Below are 24,474 nucleotides of genomic sequence, written 5' to 3' on the forward strand. Positions count from 1 at the left end.
TCATTCATGATATCCAGAATAGACGAAATAATTATCGATACTTTATGACAATCAGAAGCTAAAAAATAAACGCTGCCCTAACAACATTGCTTTGTATCTATAGTCACCGAAGCTGAGCCATTCAATTGTCTTTACTTAAATTACAGCTGGGCTGCACTCGACTTTTCCTCGGATTATGATGATGATGTCTTTTACCAATACTATTTCATTTTGAATTTTTGAAATAATTAACATAAAAAGACATAATATAATGAATGGTACTAAGCTCTAAACTCCATTCTCTAAAATTGAACAAAGTTCTAAAATCATATCAAACAAATATAAAATACTTCTCAAAATACATGCCGTGTCATAATATTTCTATCTTCTACTTTTATTTTGTTTTGTTCGTAACTAATAAATAGGCAAATGTTTTGACCCCTTCACCAATGGTCTTTGAAGAAAATACTAGCACGGATAAACTCTAGCAACGTGGTATGGTATTTCCTCGTTATTTTACTTTGCATATGCGTATTTTTTCGAATAAATGGTATGAAGTATTGATGACGCAAAAACTAAAAATAGTTAACTTCTTAAAATAAAATTGGTATTATTGTTAGCACAAACATCGTATTTTTCGTAAATAAATAATAATTTGATAATAAAACTATCACGGTTTCAACATTTCTACGTCATTTTTGTTACAGTTACGTTTCATGGTTATGTCCTACAAATGTTATACACTGAAGTTATAAATTTAAACGTAAAAGGAATTCAAACGTCAATTATTGCTTATGAAGTGAATTTTTAGAAGTCATACAAAAATATTTTTTATGAATTATTTGTACGTAATTAAAATACACTTTTGCGATGTACAAATTCTGATTTATTCAGATATTTTTATATTTGTCTCGACTCTAACTAAATTTAAAAATATAAAGCATGCGTGTCAGCATCTAAAAATCATAAATAAAGAACTCCCTGACTCCCTGATATAGGTTTATTCTTACATAGGTTCAAGTATCATTAAAAATGAATATAAATTGAATAAAATCAGTTCTCGGGTTATCAAAACATCTAACGTAGGAATAGCGTGACAAGGGGATGATTGTTTTTGACCACAAGTTAAGTTGAAAATGATTTTATCAGCATTCTTATCGATTGACTTCAAATTGCATATTATAAAATATATTCCGCAATAAACAATATCCTAAAATTGTACGAATATTAAGCGTTTTAAAAAGGTGTGTTGCAGTGAAGTTACCTAATGAATATTTATTTATTAAATATTTTTCTTCTCACATAACATTAAATCTTGTGTTTACAGTGTATATAGTAATGCATAATAGTTTACCAATTTAGAATAAGTAAATTGAAGAAACTCTGTTAACCATTTGACATATTGCAATTTTATATAATATGAGCATAAGCCTACGCAATATGACCAATAAGTATAATAGTATATGTAGTTTTATAAATATTTTGCAAATATCATGAGTCGATGAAATGTTGCAATATGTTGCTGTTTCTTTTATGAACAATTGTTGGACATTCAAGCGTTGATAAAATGATTGAAACAAAATGCCGGAAACTACATTGCTTAAACGCAGTTTTGAAAATTACATCTTCTGTACAATAGAGTTTCATGAGTCCTTGTACAAATAGATTACGTTGAACAACAGTTTCATTACTGATCAAGTATATTCGAGGAAGTCATATTTAGTTAAATAAAAATATAAGCTTTACTTATCAGAAACCGAAGTTTTTTCCATAATATTTTTGGGTTCAACTTTTGTACTAAGATATGCCCAGTGGCTCTTATTATATAGTTGAAAACAAGATGTCATGTTTAGCTTTATTACATTTAATCGACAGAAAATAATTAAAATACATTTTAAAAAATCCGAATATTTTCGTTGTCAATTTTATTTGAAATATTCAATGCGTGGAGTCTGCCAGACAAAAAAGAATTTAAAATTCACTGTTCGAACGCGGCAGAATCAAAACTCGTAGTCATAAATTTTGAAGACACGAATATCTATCGAAGTTTTATATGGAAGGCTTGGTGTATCATATTGCATATAAACAAATTATTATACTACTGTATGCCCATAAAGATATTGCGGGCGCACGAAATTCAATATCTTAATTTGTTGTGTTCAAAAATTGAGGAAAAGATTTACAGATATTATGTTAAGAATAGTTTCCCCCTATATATATACGACTAGGCCAATCATACACTGTACAAACGTTTGTAATACCGTGAGCTTTCTCATCCAGCCATAATCGAAGTGTAGTTGTTTGTCATTATTTACCGGCATTGCAGTCAGTGATAATTTTATTTGGGTTATTAACCAAGATTTCCAACCATAATGACACGATAATAATGACTTTTCACCCACAGGGAGAATTTAAAATACTCTGACAGTCTAACATGTGATCTGCTTTCACTTTGAATAATATCAGTACGCAATGTTACTGAATATAGATTGGTTTTTCAAAAAACATCAACAAGTTTGCGCCATATTTCGTTTCATGATCCGGCTTATAAAAATTGCAACGAAAGTTTTAACCCTCAAAAAACCTTAATATTAGCAAATTACTCCAACCAATCATCAACGTAAACATTACAGCTTATCATTCGGGGCATTTGGACTGCAAATTTAAAAGCAGTATCGTATTCTTAGATATTGCTTAACCGCCAATCTGTTGACAACTTGACTTTGATAAATACCAGAAAATACATTTCTAAGCCAAGTCTGTAGCTTGTGATACTTGGACACTATTTTGTTACTTTTAGCATGTCAAAAACTGAAATGTCATTTCTTCATATAGTAAATGTCAAAGTTCAACTCGTTCAACTCTTTGTGATTTAGCTTACAAAACCTCATTTATATACAGTGAGCATTTACACAGGCATTTTACTCCACTTCTATATCTTTAAGCAAGAAATTTGGTGTTCCCTAGTATGTGTACCAGGTTAGGGTTGGGCCATAATTTTATTTCGATTTCCCTTATTTTGGTTATATTAGGAGTTCGGGGGCTGTCTGTGTTAGCCAACTGAATATGCCCACTGTCCATAGGTTTCAGTCCCTTTACACAACTTGATGTAAAGTAGGCGAACAAACTTAGGTACCTCCATATTGGTACACATATTTCTGGAGTGCCAAAAATGTTACACAAAAGTTCCAGTGCTATTGATTTTTCACATACGGAAAATATGACTCCACTTAGTTCATTTCAACGATATTATAACGGCTTCTGCTCGTTTGTGCATCTTTCTTCCATCTCCGCCCAATTGTTTTCTGTAATTCTACTAGATCAATCCGAAGTTATCATTCATAGACTGTTGAAGTTTCCGTTTGTCAAACAAACTTTTGTGCCAATTTTTTTGCCGAGAACATTTGTCTTATAAATCTCAATTACTCTCAGTTACTTCCCTGACCATATTTTATGGAATTTTTCCGAGTGTCCTGTTTTAACTGATATCTACTGCCGACTGTTTTGAAAGGATGATCTTATGTTGTTGTTGGTCGATTGCAACTTTTTTTTGATGATTGCCTGGAACTTTGCCTTGAGCAAGTTTTATAAAAAATACTCTTCAGTCAGAGAATTAAATTTGTATATTACTTCTTCGTAATTCTAGATATATAAATGAAAACCAGGATGCATTACGTTACTCTGTGAAGCATAAATTCTTACTTTTCCGGAAACATGTGATTGAATAATGAGAAATTTTGCTCTCCGTTTCTCAATTACTTCACACAATTTAGTCATTATCGCGAAGTAATTTAATGACTAGAAATTAAAGTAATTTCTTTAACATATGACATCATTTTTGTTTAAAATATATTATGAAACAATGCCGTTAAATCGAGTTTAGTAGAATAAAAATATACGTTCACAGCATGTTTTGGGATGTTAAATTAAAAAAAGTCCATTCATTTTTAATAAAGACGTGTATTAAATATGTATCTAAACTTGACTTTAACTAACCAAATTGAATTATGTTTTAAACCATCCATTGAATTGATGATGAGCATTAATCAATTCACTATCATTACAAGCTTTTGTTAAAAATTAAAAAGTCCAACAGATATCCTTTAGTTCAACAATACGAACGTTGTTGAAAGTACTACCTAATCCATACCTAATGTTGGAATGATGTCGTCAAACAATAATTTGCGTAATTTCGAACAGTAACACTTGAAATCGTAGCGTTTAAACTACTTTTGAGTGGTAGTTTAGCTAAATGGTGCATAATTACAACCAACAGCGACAACTTTCTCATGACCCATCCAACATAGATATTTACATATAAGAATGTGATAATGCGAACGACATGATGAAATCTTCATATTAAAATAAAATTAAAACGTAATTGATAGTAACATATAGTAAAGTTATTTTATTAAAGAGCGCCACGAGAAATGCATTCGTTTAAAAAAGTAGAACTGATCCAGCTTCTTGATTCCTGCTCTTCGTGGGTATAGGAGAATGCATTAAGACAACAAATGATATCCCAGCAACACTATTTGTTTATTTCTTTATTTTGTTCAGACGTTTTTATAACTCCATGTGGTAGAATTAGATTATGACACATTTTGTGGGTACAATTTTCTGTTTAAGGAGGTAGAATACAATTTATTTAAAAACAAGTATTTCATAATGGTTGATAGTTAGAATTACCTAACATAACGTACTTTAATATACAAAAACGTTAGAAATATATTTTTAGATTTTAAAGTTTACTAATATTTAAATAGAATTCAACGGTAACAGTAATTGAAGAATATTTCACGCTCTCGTACTTAAAAACGCGACTTACGTCTGTCGAGACATTTCGTTTTGGAGAAGAAAAAATGCGTCATGATATCGTGATATAAAAGCTGCGGACTTAAGCACTTTTATTCAGTATCGAGCGCTCTCGAAACTATCAATACAATCGAATTTTGTAAATATCAACGTGTTTTGCAAATCTCCGTACAAGTTGCTAAAAAGCTGAAAGATATAAACAGTCTCAAACGAAAGTTAACATGTGCAGGTAAGAACCATATTTGTCTACCATAGGAATGCTGATGTCAAATAAATGTATATTGTTCATGTTATTTTACTTCTCTTTCATTTATTTCAGTAAAGTTAGAGTTGAACTATCACGCGGAGAACAAGATTGGACAGAAGTCAGGGAATGCCTTGTTCGAGCTTTTCATCATTATTCTCTGTATAAATACTTAATACCTAATGAACAAAGAAGACCAGAATTTTTAAGAAGATATTTAGAAGCAATATATGACGTCACTATACGTAATGGAAACTCAATACTTTTAGTTGGAAGATTATCTGACAATGTAAGTTTACGAATGATTACAAGTATATGTAATTCACAATAATATTATACCTATTAAATGTTTTTCTTATCATCAAATACAGAACACAGTTATAGGAGGAGCTATGGTTGTTCCTCCATCTCAAGATCATGGAGGATGGGAATGTGAAAAAGCTGACGATTTTTACGAAGCATATGAAAAATATAAATTGAAAGAAATCGACCTGGAAGCATTTGAAAGAATGAAGAAGTAAGTTTTAAAATTTTACATACGTTTACGATTGTCATTGTCCAATTTAGAAGCAAATAAAAATATCATGTTTTTGTTCAGATATGAAGAATGGGAATATGAAAATATATCAAAACATGTTTGTTCAACTAAAGTACCGTTATGGAATGGAATATTCTGTGCTGTTGATCCCAAGTATGCAGGAAGAGGATGTGGGAGTATGAGTTACAATGAATGTTTGAAAATAATAAATAATTTTCGAAAAATCAAGATGACCGAAGCGAAGAAAATGGAAAATCAATCCAAAATAAATATTCGAAAAACTGCCCAAAAATTACTTGGGTATTACAAAAATCAAATTAATTTCAAAACTCTGACGGCATTTTTTCATAGTCTGTCGATACTATCACATCGTTCACCACCAATTCAGAGTGTTTCCGTCAACAACACCACAGTAGAAAGCGAAAATACTGAAATCCAATTAAAAAAATCTTCAAAGAGATTGACAGATTTTAAAAAGTCACCAATGCTTTTTATGATTTGTCACAGTAGACAAGCAGTTCGATTTCACCAAAAGAATGGTTTTCAGTCAGTGGCCGACATTCCCTACTACGATGAAAACACATCGATTGATGAAGAAAAATCTCTATTCAACGTTAACGTATTGATGATGGATCCTTTGGACGCCGATAGAATTACTGACTTTACGCAAAAATTAAATTGCGCAATGCCGGGAAAACAAAAAATGCGATTCGGAATTAGTACTCAGATACATATTTTCACCAGATTATTAACGACATTCCAAAACTACCAAATCACAGCAAAATTAAAACAGTTATCTATCACTGCTATTCTACATTCCTTATTTTATTCAAATGGAAATTTATTTTATAAATGTTTTTCAGAATAACTCACTGTTTATGTTTTTATTTTTTTATTTAAACAATTTTTTTATCGTTTTTGAATCTTTCTTACTAGTTTGATTTTGTTAGGTTTGTTGATTATTTTGTTAAATATATGATTTTTTTTATATTGTATGCTGGCTTTTTTGTTACATAACATTAGGATTCTTGTTATACTATTTTGCAGCGATAGTTGTCCTCAGCGTTTGAAATACCATGGGTATTCGAGATAATTTTCGCACATTTGGGTCGAAATTGAAGTTACATGCTTTAATTAAATCAGTTTTTAGGTCTAAGTTTAATATACTATTACTTGGAGTGTCTGCCTCGCTTTTTGTGTTAGTCATGGTTTGTGCATTTCACTGGTCTTTCTTTCTTCGACTCCAATAAAACGATGCGTGTGCAATAAAGTTAAGCTTGAATACGTAATCTTTTTTGGAAAATCTGCTCTGACCGCACTTCTTTCTATTAGGGGTCGCCAATTTCATGCTGTGACATTATTATTGCCATAATCAAAAAGTTTCAAGATTTGAAAAACTCCGAATGTAGTTCACGCGATAACATTGTTGCAAAACAAGCTAACTTAACGCTGAAAAAATTGTGGATGAAAATTTGCTCTTCTTCAGGTACAAATTTACAAATTTATCATTAAAAATGAACTTAAATTGAATAAAATCAGTTCTCGGGTTATCAAAACATCTAACGTAGGAATAGCGTGACAAGGGGATGATTGTTTTTGACCACAAGTTAAGTTGAAAATGATTTTATCAGCATTCTTATCGATTGACTTCAAATGGCAGATTATAAAATATATTCCGCAATAAACAATATCCTAAAATTGTACGAATATTAAGCGTTTTAAAAAGGTGTGTTGCAGTGAAGTTACGTAATGGATATTTATTTATTAATTATTTTTCTTCTCACATAACATTAAATCTTGTGTTTACAGTGTATATAGTAATGCATAATAGTTTACCAATTTAGAATAAGTAAATTGAAGAAACTCTGTTAACCATTCGACATATTGCAATTTTATATAATATGAGCATAAGCCCATGCAATATGACCAATAAGTATAATAGTATATGTAGTTTTATAAATATTTTGCAAATATCGTGAGTCGATGAAATGTTGCAATATGTTGCTGTTTCTTTTATGAACAATTGTTGGACATTCAAGCGTTGATAAAATGATTGAAACAAAATGCCGGAAACTACATTGCTTAAACGCAGTTTTGAAAATTACATCTTCGGCACAATAGAGTTTCATGAGTCCTTGTACAAATAGATTACGTTGAACGACAGTTTCATTACTGATCAAGTATATTCGAGGAAGACATATTTAGCTAAATAAAAATATAAGCTTTACTTATCAGAAACCGAAGTTTTTTCCATAATATTTTTGGGTTCAACTTTTGTACTAAGATATGCCCAGTGGCTTTTATTATATAGTTGAAAACAAGATGTCGTGTTTAGCTTTATTACATTTAATCGACAGAAAATAATTAAAATACATTTTAAAAAATCCGAATATTTTCGTAGTCAATTTTATTTGAAATATTCAATGCGTGGAGTCTGCCAGGCGAAAAGAATTTAAAATTCACTGTTCGAACGCAGCAGAATCAAAACTTGTAGTCATAAATTTTGAAGACACGAATATCTATCGAAGTTTTATATGGAAGGCTTGGTGTATCATATTGCATATAAACAAATTATTATACTACTGTATGCCCATAAAGATATTGCGGACGCACGAAATTCAATATCTTAATTTGTTATGTTCAAAAATTGACAAAAAGATTTACAGATATTATGTTAAGAATAGTTCCCCCCTATATACGACTAGGCCAATCATACACTGTACAAACGTTTGTTATACCGTGAGCTTTCTCATCCCGCCATAATCGAAGTGTAGTTGTTTATCATTATTTACCGGCATTGCAATCAGTGATAATTTTATTTGGGTTATTTACCAAGATTTCCAACCATAATGACACGATAATAATGACTTTTAACCCACAAGGAGAATTTAACATACTATATCATGTGATCTGCTTTCACTTTGAATAACATCAGTACGCAATGTTACTGAATATAGATTGGTTTTTCAGAAAACATCAACAAGTTTGCGCCGTATTTCGTTTCATGATCCGGCTTCTAAAAATTGCAATGAAACATTTAACCCTTAAAAAACCTTAATATTAGCAAATTACTCCAACCAATCATCAACGTAAACATTACAGCTTATCTCGGGGCATTTGGACTGCAAATTTAAAAGCAGTATCGTATTCTTAGATATTGCTTAACCGCCAATCTGTTGACAACTTGACTTTGATAAATACCAGAAAATACATTTCCAAGCCAAGTCTGTAGCTTGTGATACTTGGACACTATTTTGTTACTTTTAGCATGTCAAAAACTGAAATGTCATTTCTTCATATAGTAAATGTCAAAGTTCAACTCGTTCAACTCTTTGTGATTTAGCTTACAAAACTTAATTTATATACAGTGAGCATTTACACACGATTTTTACTTCACTTCTATATCTTTAAGCAAGAAATTTGGTGTTCCCTAGTATGTGTACCAGGTTAGGGTTGGGCCATAATTTTATTTCGATTTTTCTTATTTTGGTTATATTAGGAGTTCGGGGACTGTCTGTGTTAGCCAACTGAATATGCCCACTGTCCATAGGTTTCAGTCCCTTTACACAACTTGATGTAAAGTAGGCGAACAAACTTAGGTACCTCCATATTGGTACACATATTTCTGGAGCGCCAAAAATGTTACACAAAAGTTCCAGTGCTATTGATTTTTCACATACAGAAATTATGACTCCACTTAGTTCATTTCAACGATATTATAACGGCTTCTGCTCGTTTGTGCATCTTTCTTCCATCTCCGCCCAATTGTTTTCTGTAATTCTACTAGATCAATCCGAAGTTATCATTCATAGACTGTTGAAGTTTCCGTTTGTCAAACAAACTTTTGTGCCAATTTTTTTGCCGAGAACATTTGTCTTATAAATCTCAATTACTCTCAGCTACTTCCCTGACCATATTTTATGGAATTTTTCCGAGTGTCCTGTTTTAACTGATATCTACTGCCGACTGTTTTGAAAGGATGATCTTATGTTGTTGTTGGTCGATTGCAACTTTTTTTTGATGATTGCCTGGAACTTTGCTTTGAGCAAGTTTTATAAAAAATACTCTTCAGTCAGAGAATTAAATTTGTATATTACTTCTTTGTAATTCTAGATATATAAATGAAAACCAGGATGCATTACGTTACTCTGTGAAGCATAAATTCTTACTTTTCCGGAAACATGTGATTGAATAATGAGAAATTTTGCTCTCCGTTTCTCAATTACTTCACACAATTTAGTCATTATCGCGAAGTAATTTAATGACTAGAAATTAAAGTAATTTCTTTAACATATGACATCATTTTTGTTTAAAATATATTATGAAACAATGCCGTTAAATCGAGTTTAGTAGAATAAAAATATACGTTCACAGCATGTTTTGGGATGTTAAATTAAAAAAAGTCCATTCATTTTTAATAAAGACGTGTATTAAATATGTATCTAAACTTGACTTTAACTAACCAAATTGAATTATGTTTTAAACCATCCATTGAATTGATGATGAGCATTAATCAATTCACTATCATTACAAGCTTTTGTTAAAAATTAAAAAGTCCAACAGATATCCTTTAGTTCAACAATACGAACGTTGTTGAAAATACTACCTAATCCATACCTAATGTTGGAATGATGTCGTCAAACAATAATTTGCGTAATTTCGAACAGTAACACTTGAAATCGTAGCGTTTAAACTACTTTTGAGTGGTAGTTTAGCTAAATGGTGCATAATTACAACCAACAGCGACAACTTTCTCATGACCCATCCAACATAGATATTTACATATAAGAATGTGATAATGCGAACGACATGATGAAATCTTCATATTAAAATAAAATTAAAACGTAATTGATAGTAACATATAGTAAAGTTATTTTATTAAAGAGCGCCACGAGAAATGCATTCGTTTAAAAAAGTAGAACTGATCCAGCTTCTTGATTCCTGCTCTTCGTGGGTATAGGAGAATGCATTAAGACAACAAATGATATCCCAGCAACACTATTTGTTTATTTCTTTATTTTGTTCAGACGTTTTTATAACTCCATGTGGTAGAATTAGATTATGACACATTTTGTGGGTACAATTTTCTGTTTAAGGAGGTAGAATACAATTTATTTAAAAACAAGTATTTTTTCATAATGGTTGATAGTTAGAATTACCTAACATAACGTACTTTAATATACAAAAACGTTAGAAATATATTTTTAGATTTTAAAGTTTACTAATATTTAAATAGAATTCAACGGTAACAGTAATTGAAGAAAATTTCACGCTCTCGTACTTAAAAACGCGACTTACGTCTGTCGAGACATTTCGTTTTGGAGAAGAAAAAATGCGTCATGATATCGTGATATAAAAGCTGCGGACTTAAGCACTTTTATTCAGTATCGAGCGCTCTCGAAACTATCAATACAATCGAATTTTGTAAATATCAACGTGTTTTGCAAATCTCCGTACAAGTTGCTAAAAAGCTGAAAGATATAAACAGTCTCAAACGAAAGTTAACATGTGCAGGTAAGAACCATATTTGTCTACCATAGGAATGCTGATGTCAAATAAATGTATATTGTTCATGTTATTTTACTTCTCTTTCATTTATTTCAGTAAAGTTAGAGTTGAACTATCACGCGGAGAACAAGATTGGACAGAAGTCAGGGAATGCCTTGTTCGAGCTTTTCATCATTATTCTCTGTATAAATACTTAATACCTAATGAACAAAGAAGACCAGAATTTTTAAGAAGATATTTAGAAGCAATATATGACGTCACTATACGTAATGGAAACTCAATACTTTTAGTTGGAAGATTATCTGACAATGTAAGTTTACGAATGATTACAAGTATATGTAATTCACAATAATATTATACCTATTAAATGTTTTTCTTATCATCAAATACAGAACACAGTTATAGGAGGAGCTATGGTTGTTCCTCCATCTCAAGATCATGGAGGATGGGAATGTGAAAAAGCTGACGATTTTTACGAAGCATATGAAAAATATAAATTGAAAGAAATCGACCTGGAAGCATTTGAAAGAATGGAGACGTAAGTTTTAAAATTTTACATACGTTTACGATTGTCATTGTCCAATTTAGAAGCAAATAAAAATATCATGTTTTTGTTCAGATATGAAGAATGGGATTATGAAAATATATCAAAACATGTTTGTTCAACTAAAGTACCGTTATGGAATGGAATATTCTGTGCTGTTGATCCCAAGTATGCAGGAAGAGGATGTGGGAGTATGAGTTACAATGAATGTTTGAAAATAATAAATAATTTTCGAAAAATCAAGATGACCGAAGCGAAGAAAATGGAAAATCAATCCAAAATAAATATTCGAAAAACTGCCCAAAAATTACTTGGGTATTACAAAAATCAAATTAATTTCAAAACTCTGACGGCATTTTTTCATAGTCTGTCGATACTATCACATCGTTCACCACCAATTCAGAGTGTTTCCGTCAACAACACCACAGTAGAAAGCGAAAATACTGAAATCCAATTAAAAAAATCTTCAAAGAGATTGACAGATTTTAAAAAGTCACCAATGCTTTTTATGATTAGTCACAGTAGACAAGCAGTTCGATTTCACCAAAAGATTGGTTTTCAGTCAGTGGCCGACATTCCCTACTACGATGAAAACACATCGATTGATGAAGAAAAATCTCTATTCAACGTTAACGTATTGATGATGGATCCTTTGGACGCCGATAGAATTACTGACTTTACGCAAAAATTAAATTGCGCAATGCCGGGAAAACAAAAAATGCGATTCGGAAGTAGTACTCAGACAACATTTTCACCAGAGGCAGAACAACCACAGCTGAAACACAATTTCGATAAACCTTGTTTGATAAATAAATATGATTGTCCTAACATCATTAGAAATAGAGGGTGAATATTATTATATCAAAGTTTTCAATTTCCGAGTTGCAATAAGTTCGTCTGCGATAGACAATTTTCAATAAGTAGTTTTGTATTGAATAATATTAATCCACTCTGCCGAAATGTGAATTGTTAAATTGTTGTAAATACATCGAAATGTTTTAGGTTTTGAGAAAATATCACATGGAACAATTTCGTTATACTTTTTACGTTTGTTAAATTATTAACGACATTCCAAAACTACCGAATCACAGCAAAATTAAAACAGTTATCTATCACTGCTATTCTACATTCCTTATTTTATTCAAATGGAAATTTATTTTATAAATGTTTTTCAGAATAACTCACTGTTTATGTTTTTATTTTTTTATTTAAACAATTTTTTTATCGTTTTTGAATCTTTCTTACTAGTTTGATTTTGTTAGGTTTGTTGATTATTTTGTTAAATATATGATTTTTTTTATATTGTATGCTGGCTTTTTTGTTACATAACATTAGGATTCTTGTTATACTATTTTGCAGCGATAGTTGTCCTCAGCGTTTGAAATACCATGGGTATTCGAGATAATTTTCGCACATTGAGTCGAAATTGAAGTTACATGCTTTAATTAAATCAGTTTTTAGGTCTAAGTTTAATATACTATTACTTGGAGTGTCTGCCTCGCTTTTTGTGTTAGTCATGGTTTGTGGATTTCACCGGTCTTTCTTTCTTCGACTTCAATAAAACGATGCGTGTGCAATAAAGTTAAGCTTGAATACGTAATCTTTTTTGAAAAACCTGCTCTGACTGCCCTTCTATTGGGTGTCGTTAATTTCATGATGTGACGTCATTATTGCCAACTAAAAAGTTTCAAGATTTGAAAAACTCCGAATGTAGTTTACGAGATAACATTGTTGCAAAACAAGCTAACCTAACGCTGAAAAAATTGTGGATCAAAATTTGCTCTTCTTCAGGTACAAATTTACTAATTACGCAATTTAATCACAATTTTGTTCATTGTGTGTCAGATATAAGCCTAATTCTAGATATCACTTTTTAAAAAAAAATCTAGGACTATCGCCAAGCTATCAAAAAAATATTAGAATCTTTCTCAAACGTTTAAAGACATATCAAGTATGTCATATGTTAATGAGATAACTGATTTTGTATTCGGTTTTGTCAGTAAAATTAGTTTTGAAACTAGTGCATTCACGTTAAATTTAAGAAGCTGATAGCATTGGTTTATCTTATTCAATAACTTTAACGCTGCTGACAAATCAATCACATCTATCTTATCAACTCAAAAATTAATAGTAAGATAGATGTGATAAAAGTGAAATTACCTATAAACATGAAACAAGTCGGTAGTCGCCCAGTATTGATCTCCGCCAATACAGAGGAATCCCCCAGCAATATTGTGCCAAGAAAATTGTACCAAAAGTGCCAGTTTATTTTGGACTCCGTTGCATCGTAGTTATCTTTGCGCGGAAGTTATCCTGTAGTTAATAATTGAAACATGATCACTGAAATTCCTAGAGCTTCCTCAGTTTATGGACTATTGAGAGACGGCTTGTTCGACAGAGTATTTTCTTCCGCAGAGGTTAGTATTCTCGGAATTTCAATAAATATTATGGAATATTGGACATGTTTCGAACAAACATGTTATTTTGCTGCTGCTATGGAAAAAAAATATCAATTTGGATTTTGGGCGAAACGCACATTACCAGGGGACAGTCTAACCCACGTGAGATTTCAATCAAATTGTCCCAGCCGTTTAGACGCTACAGCTAAACAGACAGACATATACACAGACAGACAGAACGACTGAGAATAAGTATCTCCTAGAGCGGAGATCTAATGGTTGATGATTGAAATGATATCTCTTGTAGTGTAATAACACGTCGATTTATACAGAGTCTGGAAAAATAATGAGGCAATTTATGATGGAAATTTTTCTTTGCACATTTCGAGTTGCTTCAAGTATGTCAATTTTTGTACTCCCACTGACTGTTATTTGTAATATACATGTTTAGAAAAAAAAAAAACGTTTTATTTAAACTCTCGTTTATGCAGCAAGGAAAAGAACCTCAAAAAATATCGTCTTCATTTATTAATCCATTTCTTCACTCCAACCCCAACTATTCCATTTGGATAATCTTTGTTATTAATACCTGGCTGACATTTGGTTGACAGAAGCTGAAAAAAGAATAGACTTGATTTGTATATGAAATTCTGTGATACCTAATACATGATCCGTATTAAAACTGAAAATGCTGATCAAACATTAGTGAACCAATACATTAAACTTCTCTGTGGCTTGTGTGAGTTAATATTCGACAAATTCTTATCAGAAAGATTCTGCTGATAATGTGGGATTTATTTTAATCGTTATCAGTCCTTTTAAGGCTGAGATCTAGTCGTTGATCACGAAGTCATGCAGGCGACTTCTGTAACTCGAAACTGCAAAATTGTCATACTCAGTTATGTGTATTTTGTTAGCCTATCACTACGTAATTATTAACACGATTTGATAAATCGCATAATTGTACACAAATGCTTACATCATATATCATCATGGTTATTTTATTATTGATATCAGGAAATTACATCATTTAAAATATCTTTGATCAAGCCTAACTTTTTGGAAGTTGTCGCAATGTAATTTTCAGTCTTGGCAGCTGCGTCTGTTTAATTATTATAATTTGAAACCACCACTGAATTACGTAAGTGTGAAATTGTATGAATATACGTAATATATCAAACAGTAGATAGAAAATCTACATTTCTCATAAAAAAATGTTAGAACATAAATTAAAAACGAATATCTGATATATATTTAATTTTTATTAGCTATTTTACTGGGATGCCTCGTTACAAGTACTATATAAATTTTAAGGTATTTGCTTTTTCAAGATAACTATGTATTTTACGGAAGATGAAAAAAAAATATATATAAGAAGATTAAAAAATTCATATTTGAATTTCAGTGTAATATTGGAGACATTTGTAAATAAACTATCTTTGATTCTTTTTAAATAAAGAAAATAAAGCTAAAATAATTTTTAAGGTCAAGTTGATAAAATTATATTTTAAGTTAGATTCACACTTAACGTATTTTTAAACACATATATGTATAACATACTTGATGAAAACTCATCCTTTTCTAGTAAATTGAAAGGTAGTTTAACTTATTTTTTGTGTCTATCAAAATTTGTTTGTGGATTGTGTCATATTGCCATCTAAATTATCCTATAGTATCTGTTCAGAATAGATACAGTTTGTACGTTTGTATTTCAGTGTAAATTATTTCTACAATTTATCAATTGCATATATACAAGTAGCAGTCACGCTTTGTAGTATCATTAAGTGAGTTTCAATACAAAGTAGATCTCCGGATATGTACGTGCTTGGAATTATCTATGTCGAATAAACATGCTCATGACATATTAAAAAATTTAAACCACTACATCGATATCGCATTACAAAAACGATCAGTCACATCAAAATACAGATGAAGATTGAAAACCGAAAAAACATTTCAAAAAAAGCATATTAGAATGAAACGAAATGGTATGGCTATTTTATTATAATGATAACTTCTCACACGAATATAATATTTAGTCATCCAAAAGCAAATATAGCAATTGAAAACCTTAAAAATTAGTTAATAAACGAAACATGATTTGGTTATTTTTATTCGACGTTAATATTGAAAGATTATTTATATACAAGGTTCATACGAAAATCATTCCAACCTCAAATATATATTAGAAAACTTGACAAAATTGCTATTTTGATTCATTTCATTGAATATTAGAATAAAAAATAAGATCAAAAATTATCATTTTAAAAAGATTTAATAGAGAATTTGCTCATGCCAAAACCATTGAATTACCTATATATATTAAGAAAAAAAAAATACTGCATCAATAGAAATGAGTGAATGTCTGATCAAATGACTGAATTAATGCCATGGTGATCTAAAAATTCATTTCGATTCCAATACGGTTTCCTTGATCTGAATACTTTCAAGAACCTTTATACAGAAATTGATGATAAAATGGACTGATGATAAAAAAAAACAGTGGCTGACTTTGAAAGAGTTGGATATTGCCCAGTGTGCTGTTGTATTTCACTAAGTTTCGGAAATTTATTGCTAGGTTTTGAAAATACATCACTTCGTTTAAAGTTTTTACCTCAATTGCCTTGTTTCCCACAAATGAAAAATATTTTCAACAGTTTGCAACGGCGTTTGATAGAGTTTTGTCAGAATTCAAGTATAAATTTTTATGGTCAAAAATAGCTATTCAGATACACGAATTGTTAAAATTTGCATTTATTCAAATATTAGTAATTACTTATTCAATTTATTATAAAATTTGATTCAAGACTGATCTTTGTGATGAATTTTATTAAAAATAAAAATATTTTATGCCCATGTACCAGAGAATTGAAATAAAAAAAGTGATCGCAATGTTCTAAATCGATCCTAAAAGTAAAAATTTAATAATTTCTATATTACGGCATTTTCTCAAATATATACGGAGTGACCTAATGTTACGCTTGTGCGATTGATATAATTTGTACGTTTATAGAAATCCATGATTGGATAATGAGAAATGATTGCCCAGCTGACTTCACACCATTTATACACGCAAGTAATTTTTGAGAGAAAAATGACCGATTCATAACATGACATCATTTGTTGTGTATATGAAATTAAAGTTTGAATCTCAAATTGTAGATTGAAGTTTAATTGAAATAAATTGAATTTCCGTTTTGCCAATATATTTCCTATTCACATCATAGTTATTATAGGACATAAATATATGTTATCGAATATAGCAATGTTGTAATACGTGCCGTGTCAGTAAATCTGTAACTAATTTTTATTCAATTAAAGGTTTTTAGTTTTCATGACTCAATGCTAAAACTTTGTTCCATCATAATAAATGTTAGGAACATATTAGACATAGACATAGATAAATAACATTTGGATCACGTGAAGATCATCCCCCATATATCCAACTGAATGTACACTCTCTTCGCACTCGTATGAAGATCCTCCCGCCAGTTTCGATCATAGGATTAAGGTTTATAACATAAGGATTCTCCCTCGGGCCAGATCATGTATAACCCCCCCCCCTCCTTCCATAAAAAAACTACATGGATGGTGGGATCTTCATATAATCCTTGTTATTCTTTACGAAGCCAGTTCTGATCCTTTTATTCGATTCTACGGGAAAAGAAGAAATATATCGATATTTATATGTTAATTATAAGTTGAATGTCCATAGTCTGACTTTAATGTACATACCTTAAACGCTACATGATACTTTTTATCGAGTTCTATTTTACAGCGTTTGGTATTTGTTGAATATCGGTTATTACCCAACTTAAAACAACATAACACAGCAGTCGAAGCGCCCTCAAAATAGCGCCCTCGAAGCGTCAACAAATTTCGCTTGACTAAAGTTGCTGTAAAAACTGAAGTTAAATATAGAAGATTGGTTAAAACGTATTGTAGAAGAAGCATAATAATAAATATCTATACAATTATAGAACAAAAAACATATTTTGTTGAAGATGGTGGTTTATTGAAAATTTCCACCAACATAAGTTGCCGCCACATTTTGTCTTATTTGTGTTATAGTTTGAGAATATTTAATAAAACGTGATAGAAATTTTTTGTACAAATATTGAAGGTCTCAACTAGGACTAAATTTTAAGTTATGTCCGAATTATAAAGAAAAAAAATTTCATTTTGTTTGCATTCAATTGCAAAATAATTTGTACTCGAATGTTGTAATCAAATGTAATTTTCATCGAATTAAGTACATAGTTCATACTAAAATACAGTTTATCTGTTCATTTACTGATTTCCTGGCATAGTAAATGCGTAATTTTAAATATTGTAAAGACTACTTACTTCTACGTCATTTGCTAAATGTGTGAAAGGTTTTAAATGTGTTGACTTTGGAAATATCATTCGCTCAATGCTTTAACATACGTATGCAACAATTCATCTTCTAGATTGTTGTTTTCATATTTTGTTTCTATTTTTAAAGTTTTATAAAAATAGCTCTATATTTTATATCACTTTTGCTCTCCGCAAAAGCCAATTGCGTGATATAAAATTGTCCTACAACTGATAAAATCAGATTATAGCACGCTTACAAGGTACGGTGCTCAATTGCAAGTTGTCTCTTTTTTAGATACACGAACTTAACGTGAACTTACTTATACGGTCGTTATACTTCTGCAAAAGCAATTGTTTTTTCGAGAAAAATGTTTGAATCAATTGTAATCGTCGGAAATGGTAAGTGATTCCCAGTGACGAATGGTATTGGTATTGGAAATATTTGATTATGACTACTTGGAGGAATAAGTTTCCCGTAGTCAAGAGTGAACTCCAATTTAAGTTCAATTTTTTGAAACATTATTTTAATAATGATTTGTTTAGTCTAAAAAGGCACGAAACATAAAATTTCAAATTTTACGACACCTGAGTTTGCGTTATAAGAACCTGCACCTCCACCAGTCTTAGAAATTTATATGTCAAGAATATATCTGAAACATAGTTTCCAAAATTAATTTAAATATATATTAATTAATAAAAAATGTTTGGTGACCCTAAAATTATGAATAGCGTTATAAACCTAATTATTAAAATACAATAACTTTTTTATAGACGTAAAAATAGCACGTGTTTATTTAATTTGTATAATTGTATCTTTATTATACATGTACATGTAACAGTCAGGTTATATGGACACGCATTGGTCACATATCTTTTTAATTCGAAACGGTATTTAAGGTCGAATTTTAGCTATGGCTTCATCTTTGCGTCATTTCATTTTTAAACGAAACGGTTGGTAATATCATGACCTACGTTTTACATCAACTGGTCAATAGTTTTCCAAGCATAACTTATGTTGACTCACAGAAGTACGCTAAGGTATATGCAACAAATTATGTATTAACCTGACCTTCCAAAAATTTATTTCAGTTTTTATGTTTAAATGTTAAGCATATCATATTCTCGTCGAAATACGATTTGTTGTTAGAGTCGATGGGTATGGGTTACTTTCATAAATACATTTTTTAACATATAAATTGTATTCAAAATGTTTAAATGCTTGAAGCGGGATTTGGTGATGAACATTTTCGTCTTAAACATTTATTTTTGCATACGACGTTTTCATGCATTTACTTGAAAACAATCGGTCACTAAAAAAAGGGGATTTACAATTTTTGGAAATGGGATCTGGTCGGCTCGATATTGGGAGCGAGATTTGGTAACTGGTCAACTTGGTATTAGTATTAGAGATGGACCGATACCACTTTTGTCGCCGATACCGATACCAATCCGATACCAGCTAAAAACGCCGATATCGATACCGATACGCCGATACTACAAAAAGGCCGATATTACCGATATTCCGATACCAATACTATGTAATTATTACTTAATTAGGTATGCTGTGTAGGGCAGACGGGTTAAAACAATGGTCTTTAAGCGTTGTTCATAGTACACATTATTTCAGATCGAAAAAAAAGATATATATATATCACATAATATGAAATTAATGTTTGGTATCCATATGCTGTAACTGATTAAGATACATTGTACAGTAACGCTAGTAATCTCGGTGTTTAATTAGAAAACTCATAAGCCGAGATGTCCAATTTGAATTTAATGTTAATATTGCGAGCTTCGAATATCGTTATTCGTGTTTAAAAGAATATCGAATATCACCCACACATTCTAGCGCCGCCGTCCTACATCCAAATTAAAAGCATTTTACAAATATTTAATTTAGTGGCTAATCGTAATCGTCGACGCAATAAGTCAAAGCCAACATGAAAGAATATCAATCAGCACCGACAAAAAGAAGGCCCACCGATAACCGTTGAGGATGTTTTTTTACTTCACTATTTTATAATATTTTACAATTGCTATCTTATATTTTGAGACAGTCTAGGGCTAGGCGGTCAAGTCAATATATCTATAAAGAAATCGTGTAGTTAAGCAGAATTAAAATTAATACCTGTGTAGTGGGATAATTGTGTCGGAATTTAGTTTATCGATGTCGACGGACTAAATGACACTCGTACTTGACGACAAACAGTCAGAATTTATACCCGTGCCAAAAGTCCATGTGCCGTTAATAAGGAAGGACCCCAATTCCACTGTATGATTTAAAACTGGGCGCCTAGTTGCTTTTTGTTATGTGCTGTGTTGATATATTTCTTCATAAAAACTATGTAATATTAAAAATGTCAATATAAAAATTTGACAGCGAAAATAGCCAAATTAGTTGAGCTAGTTTAGCTGATAAATAGCTAAAAACAGGTGAATCCTATTCTCTCGCGGGGGTGGGGACATGTATGACTCATAGCTCACGATCTCTCCAGACAAAAATAAATTAAAAAGTAGTATTCCAACTTATCTTTTAAAACATTCTGGACCATATCAAAAAGGTAAATATATCGGTAATATCGGCCTTAATCTAACCGATACCGATACATGGCCGATACCAAAAAAATGGCCGATATTGCCGATACCCGATACCCGATACCGATACATCGGTACATCTCTACTAAGTATTGCATATCTGTTCAAAAAATTCTGTATGCCAAAAAAAAATATTTGCGTTATACTCACACATTTTATTGCGAGTAAATTAGTTTTGCAATTTATTATAAGAGCAAGATATACCATATTCAAAGTTTTTTTTCATAAAATTTTAAATTCAACAAATAGATACAGTGGCCAAAGTGAATATTAGCACGGGTCTGTAATAAAAATGAACAGGTATCTAATCTAATACCGGCATCTAAAACTTATAGCAATGATACTTGACATGGCAGCTGCTTTGGGTGAAAAAATTATACACAGCGTTCAGTTTCCTAGAAAGGTTGTTGACATAATTACAATAATTTGTGACAGAGGATTTCTTTCACGACCAACAGCTTTACGTTTTCATGACGTTGGGATTTGAAAAGTATATAGTCTACGAGTACTTTTTGGTAGCTGATAAAAAACTCGCGAAAACATCTATTCAAATAATGTTGAAGTACTACTTTAAAATCTGGTTTGACAAGAGCTAACCCATAATGCTGAAATCTGTAATGAAGATTGAATAATGAGAAATAAACTTCTGCAGTATAATTATTTAATTTTGTTCCCATTTTTGCCTTCTTCTTAGATTAGTTTTTGACTAATATGCAAAACCAATTTAGTTACTGATATAGTTTGAACTATTTACCTCAGCTTTTATTAAAATAAACGCTTGTATTCACATTTGACAACGTTACGCATCATTTTCACGTTATTTCAATTTGGCTATGCGACATTTAGCTGAATATCCTTTAAAGTTACAATGACGTAACACTCAGTAGCATTTCGATCGAGTGTGGTATTACTTGTTGGTGGCACGCTGTTGATGACTTTGACTCGATCATCACATTTAACGAAAAAAAGGAAAACGTCACGGATATATTTCTAATTACGTCATTTTAATACAGCTACGTTTTGCTATTACGCTCAGAGTTTCATATTTGAAAGTTTAAACTCTAAATATATATATTACAAACTGGCCTTAGTTTCATAATTCCGTTTGGAAGAATAAGATAATGACTAAATGCTTCACATTTGGATTTAGCCATCATGTTCATCTCATCTCTGATAACAAATAAATAATATATTTCCCATAAACATGCATAGTTCTACTATTTCAAATATTCAATAAATAGGTATCTTCAAAGTAAACCTCTAAACCAGGGTGGTCCAAACCCAGGCCCAAGCATTCGGAGAGTAATCAAAAAATCGCTTTTAGTGTTGTTTCGTCATTAAATTAACTAGAATAATCTTTTGACATATTGTTACATCACTAATGTAACTGAATTGACTAATGTTATGGCTAGCTGAGGCAACTAGCAAAGAGGAATGGTGTTCTTGGCAGTCTTGAAGTTATCTGGCTTTCTATCTTTTTGGTCGAGAATATATGCTAACAATTTTGGTATTGTAGAGAACTTGAAATTGAGTGCGGATTCTATTAGCCTAGATTGATTACGCCTAGGCTTACCATACGTTCAGTTTTAGGCGGGACAGTCCCACTTTTTAACGTCGTGTCCCGGCGTCCCGACCGGTCAGCCAAAAGTCCCACTTTGGCGTTCAGACAGTCAGCATAATATACGAATATTAGCAATGTTCTCGATGCTGTTGTTACTGTGTAGCTGTAGCATACTTATTGAAATGGGATGTGTGGTTTTGTTTGTTAGCGGATAATTGCTACAATTTGTCACGTGTGAGCCCCGTGCGACAAAAGGGTGCTTAACATTAAAGTAAATTCCTTTCTATTTTTCGAACTGAAACCGATATTTGGACAGGCAGCGCATGAACTCGCAATGACAATATGGTCAATGAAGACCGCCGTGATAGTTTTAAATATAGGCTCCTATAACGTAATATCGGTAAATTTCCGATTTTTAGAGTCCCGATTTAGGGTCACAAAAATATGGTAACCCTAGCTCTGCCTGATAACTAAATATTAATGTTATGGTCTAACAATATAATTCATGTTGGGTGTTATTTTGCAACCAGCCTAAACAGAATTACAAAAATGCTGCTTATATTAGTAATTACCCTCGATGTTCGGAAGAACTTACATTTGCGGAAGCAGTTTGTCCGTTACAAAGGTAACACTAAAAGTAGATATATACAGTAAGACTTTTGCAGGTTTTAGTTAGTTTTTGCTTGTTTCAGTTCGATAAATTGATCAATGCGTTTCCACAATAAAATGGTTTGTTTTGTATTGAACTGTTTACCTATTCCTCGCACTATTGTGGCCCGCGAATGATGCAAAAATTATTTTGTGGCCCGCGGAGCCGACAAGCTTGGACCACCCTGCTCTAAACCATTTATTTGATGATAAAGAGATCAGTTTGCAGAGATGGATTTTGGGAAAGATTATGTATATTATTAGATTATGGATTTTAGATGAAAATACTTTTGTAGATGAAAATGTGACTACGATAGTAACTACTTTAGTTATCATGAGATATCTTGCGCCATTGCTCCAACCGTGATCCTAATAAGTAAACTGATCCAGCATACAATGGCACACAATTTTGAAATAATTTTGAAATTTCCATACACCACTAATTTTCTTAATTCAGATTCAGATAATTTATTTTCGTCGTGCAAGAAACATTATGAACAACACAAGCATAGTAAATCAAGGCAAAAGAAAACAACAGACACATAATGTTTCGACTGCAATTAACGAGGAGCCGCGAAAGACTATCAAGTCATCGTGTCAGCGACACCATTAAAGCTGAATGACGTCAAAAAAACGTCAAATGTTTAAGGTTGAGTTATATATGATCAGGGCAAAAATTTGGAAAACGTAAATCGAATCGAGAGAGTAAGCCAAATGAGAAAAGTTTAAATAAAAAGTATGAATGGAATCAACAGAGTCGGGGAAGAAATGATTAATCTAGAATTAAGTTAGCTCAGGGGAAATTTAAAAAACGTAAATCGAATCGAGAGAGCAAGTCAAAAGAGAAAGGTTTAAAAAGAAATGCGAATGGAATCGAGAGAGAAATGTTTAAATGGGAACAAATATCCATCGTGTCGAGTAAAAGTCAGAAAAAACGCGTTTACGATAAATCAGTATGTCAGTCTCGCAGCGTCATGCTCGGGTGATCGCAATCACAATATGAAATTGTTGACTGGCAGGACGCTGCAGAAACTTAGCAACTGAAGGGGAATTCCCAGCAACCATAACAGGGGAAGCCGGGTTGGATTAAGTACCGGTACTGATACGGCAATATATAAATAAATAAATATATAAGTACAATTCAGACAGGAAAAACAGTTTTGATGGGAAAAGTTCATTCCACATGTACTTTGGGCAATGATGCAAACTCAGTGATAATGGTCGTGCTCTGTGAGGACAATAAAGAAAAATGGTGACAATGCCAATGGTATTAAGAGGTGAAAAAAGTCACGATCGTTTAGG

General features: G+C 31.5%; 2 protein-coding genes across 2 annotated transcripts; both read left to right on the top strand.

The window, feature by feature from the left end:
- The first annotated feature begins 4,904 nt into the window (after window positions 1–4,904).
- LOC144420845 (uncharacterized) lies at window positions 4,905–6,444 on the top strand. Its single transcript, XM_078110551.1, has 4 exons — window positions 4,905–5,023; window positions 5,114–5,327; window positions 5,410–5,555; window positions 5,637–6,444. Exons 1-4 carry the CDS (start codon window positions 5,016–5,018, stop codon window positions 6,442–6,444), a joined length of 1,176 nt encoding a protein of 391 aa, XP_077966677.1. The 5' UTR covers window positions 4,905–5,015.
- Window positions 6,445–10,971: 4,527 nt separating this feature from the next.
- Window positions 10,972–12,824, top strand: LOC120342800 (uncharacterized). The gene is made up of 4 exons (XM_039411780.2): window positions 10,972–11,090; window positions 11,181–11,394; window positions 11,477–11,622; window positions 11,704–12,824. The coding sequence occupies exons 1-4, from the start codon at window positions 11,083–11,085 to the stop codon at window positions 12,476–12,478; spliced, it is 1,143 nt and encodes a 380-aa protein (XP_039267714.2). The 5' UTR covers window positions 10,972–11,082; the 3' UTR covers window positions 12,479–12,824.
- The last annotated feature ends 11,650 nt before the right edge of the window (window positions 12,825–24,474 follow it).

Source organism: Styela clava, chromosome 3, assembly GCF_964204865.1.
Source record: "Styela clava chromosome 3, kaStyClav1.hap1.2, whole genome shotgun sequence".
Lineage (NCBI taxonomy): Eukaryota > Metazoa > Chordata > Ascidiacea > Stolidobranchia > Styelidae > Styela > Styela clava.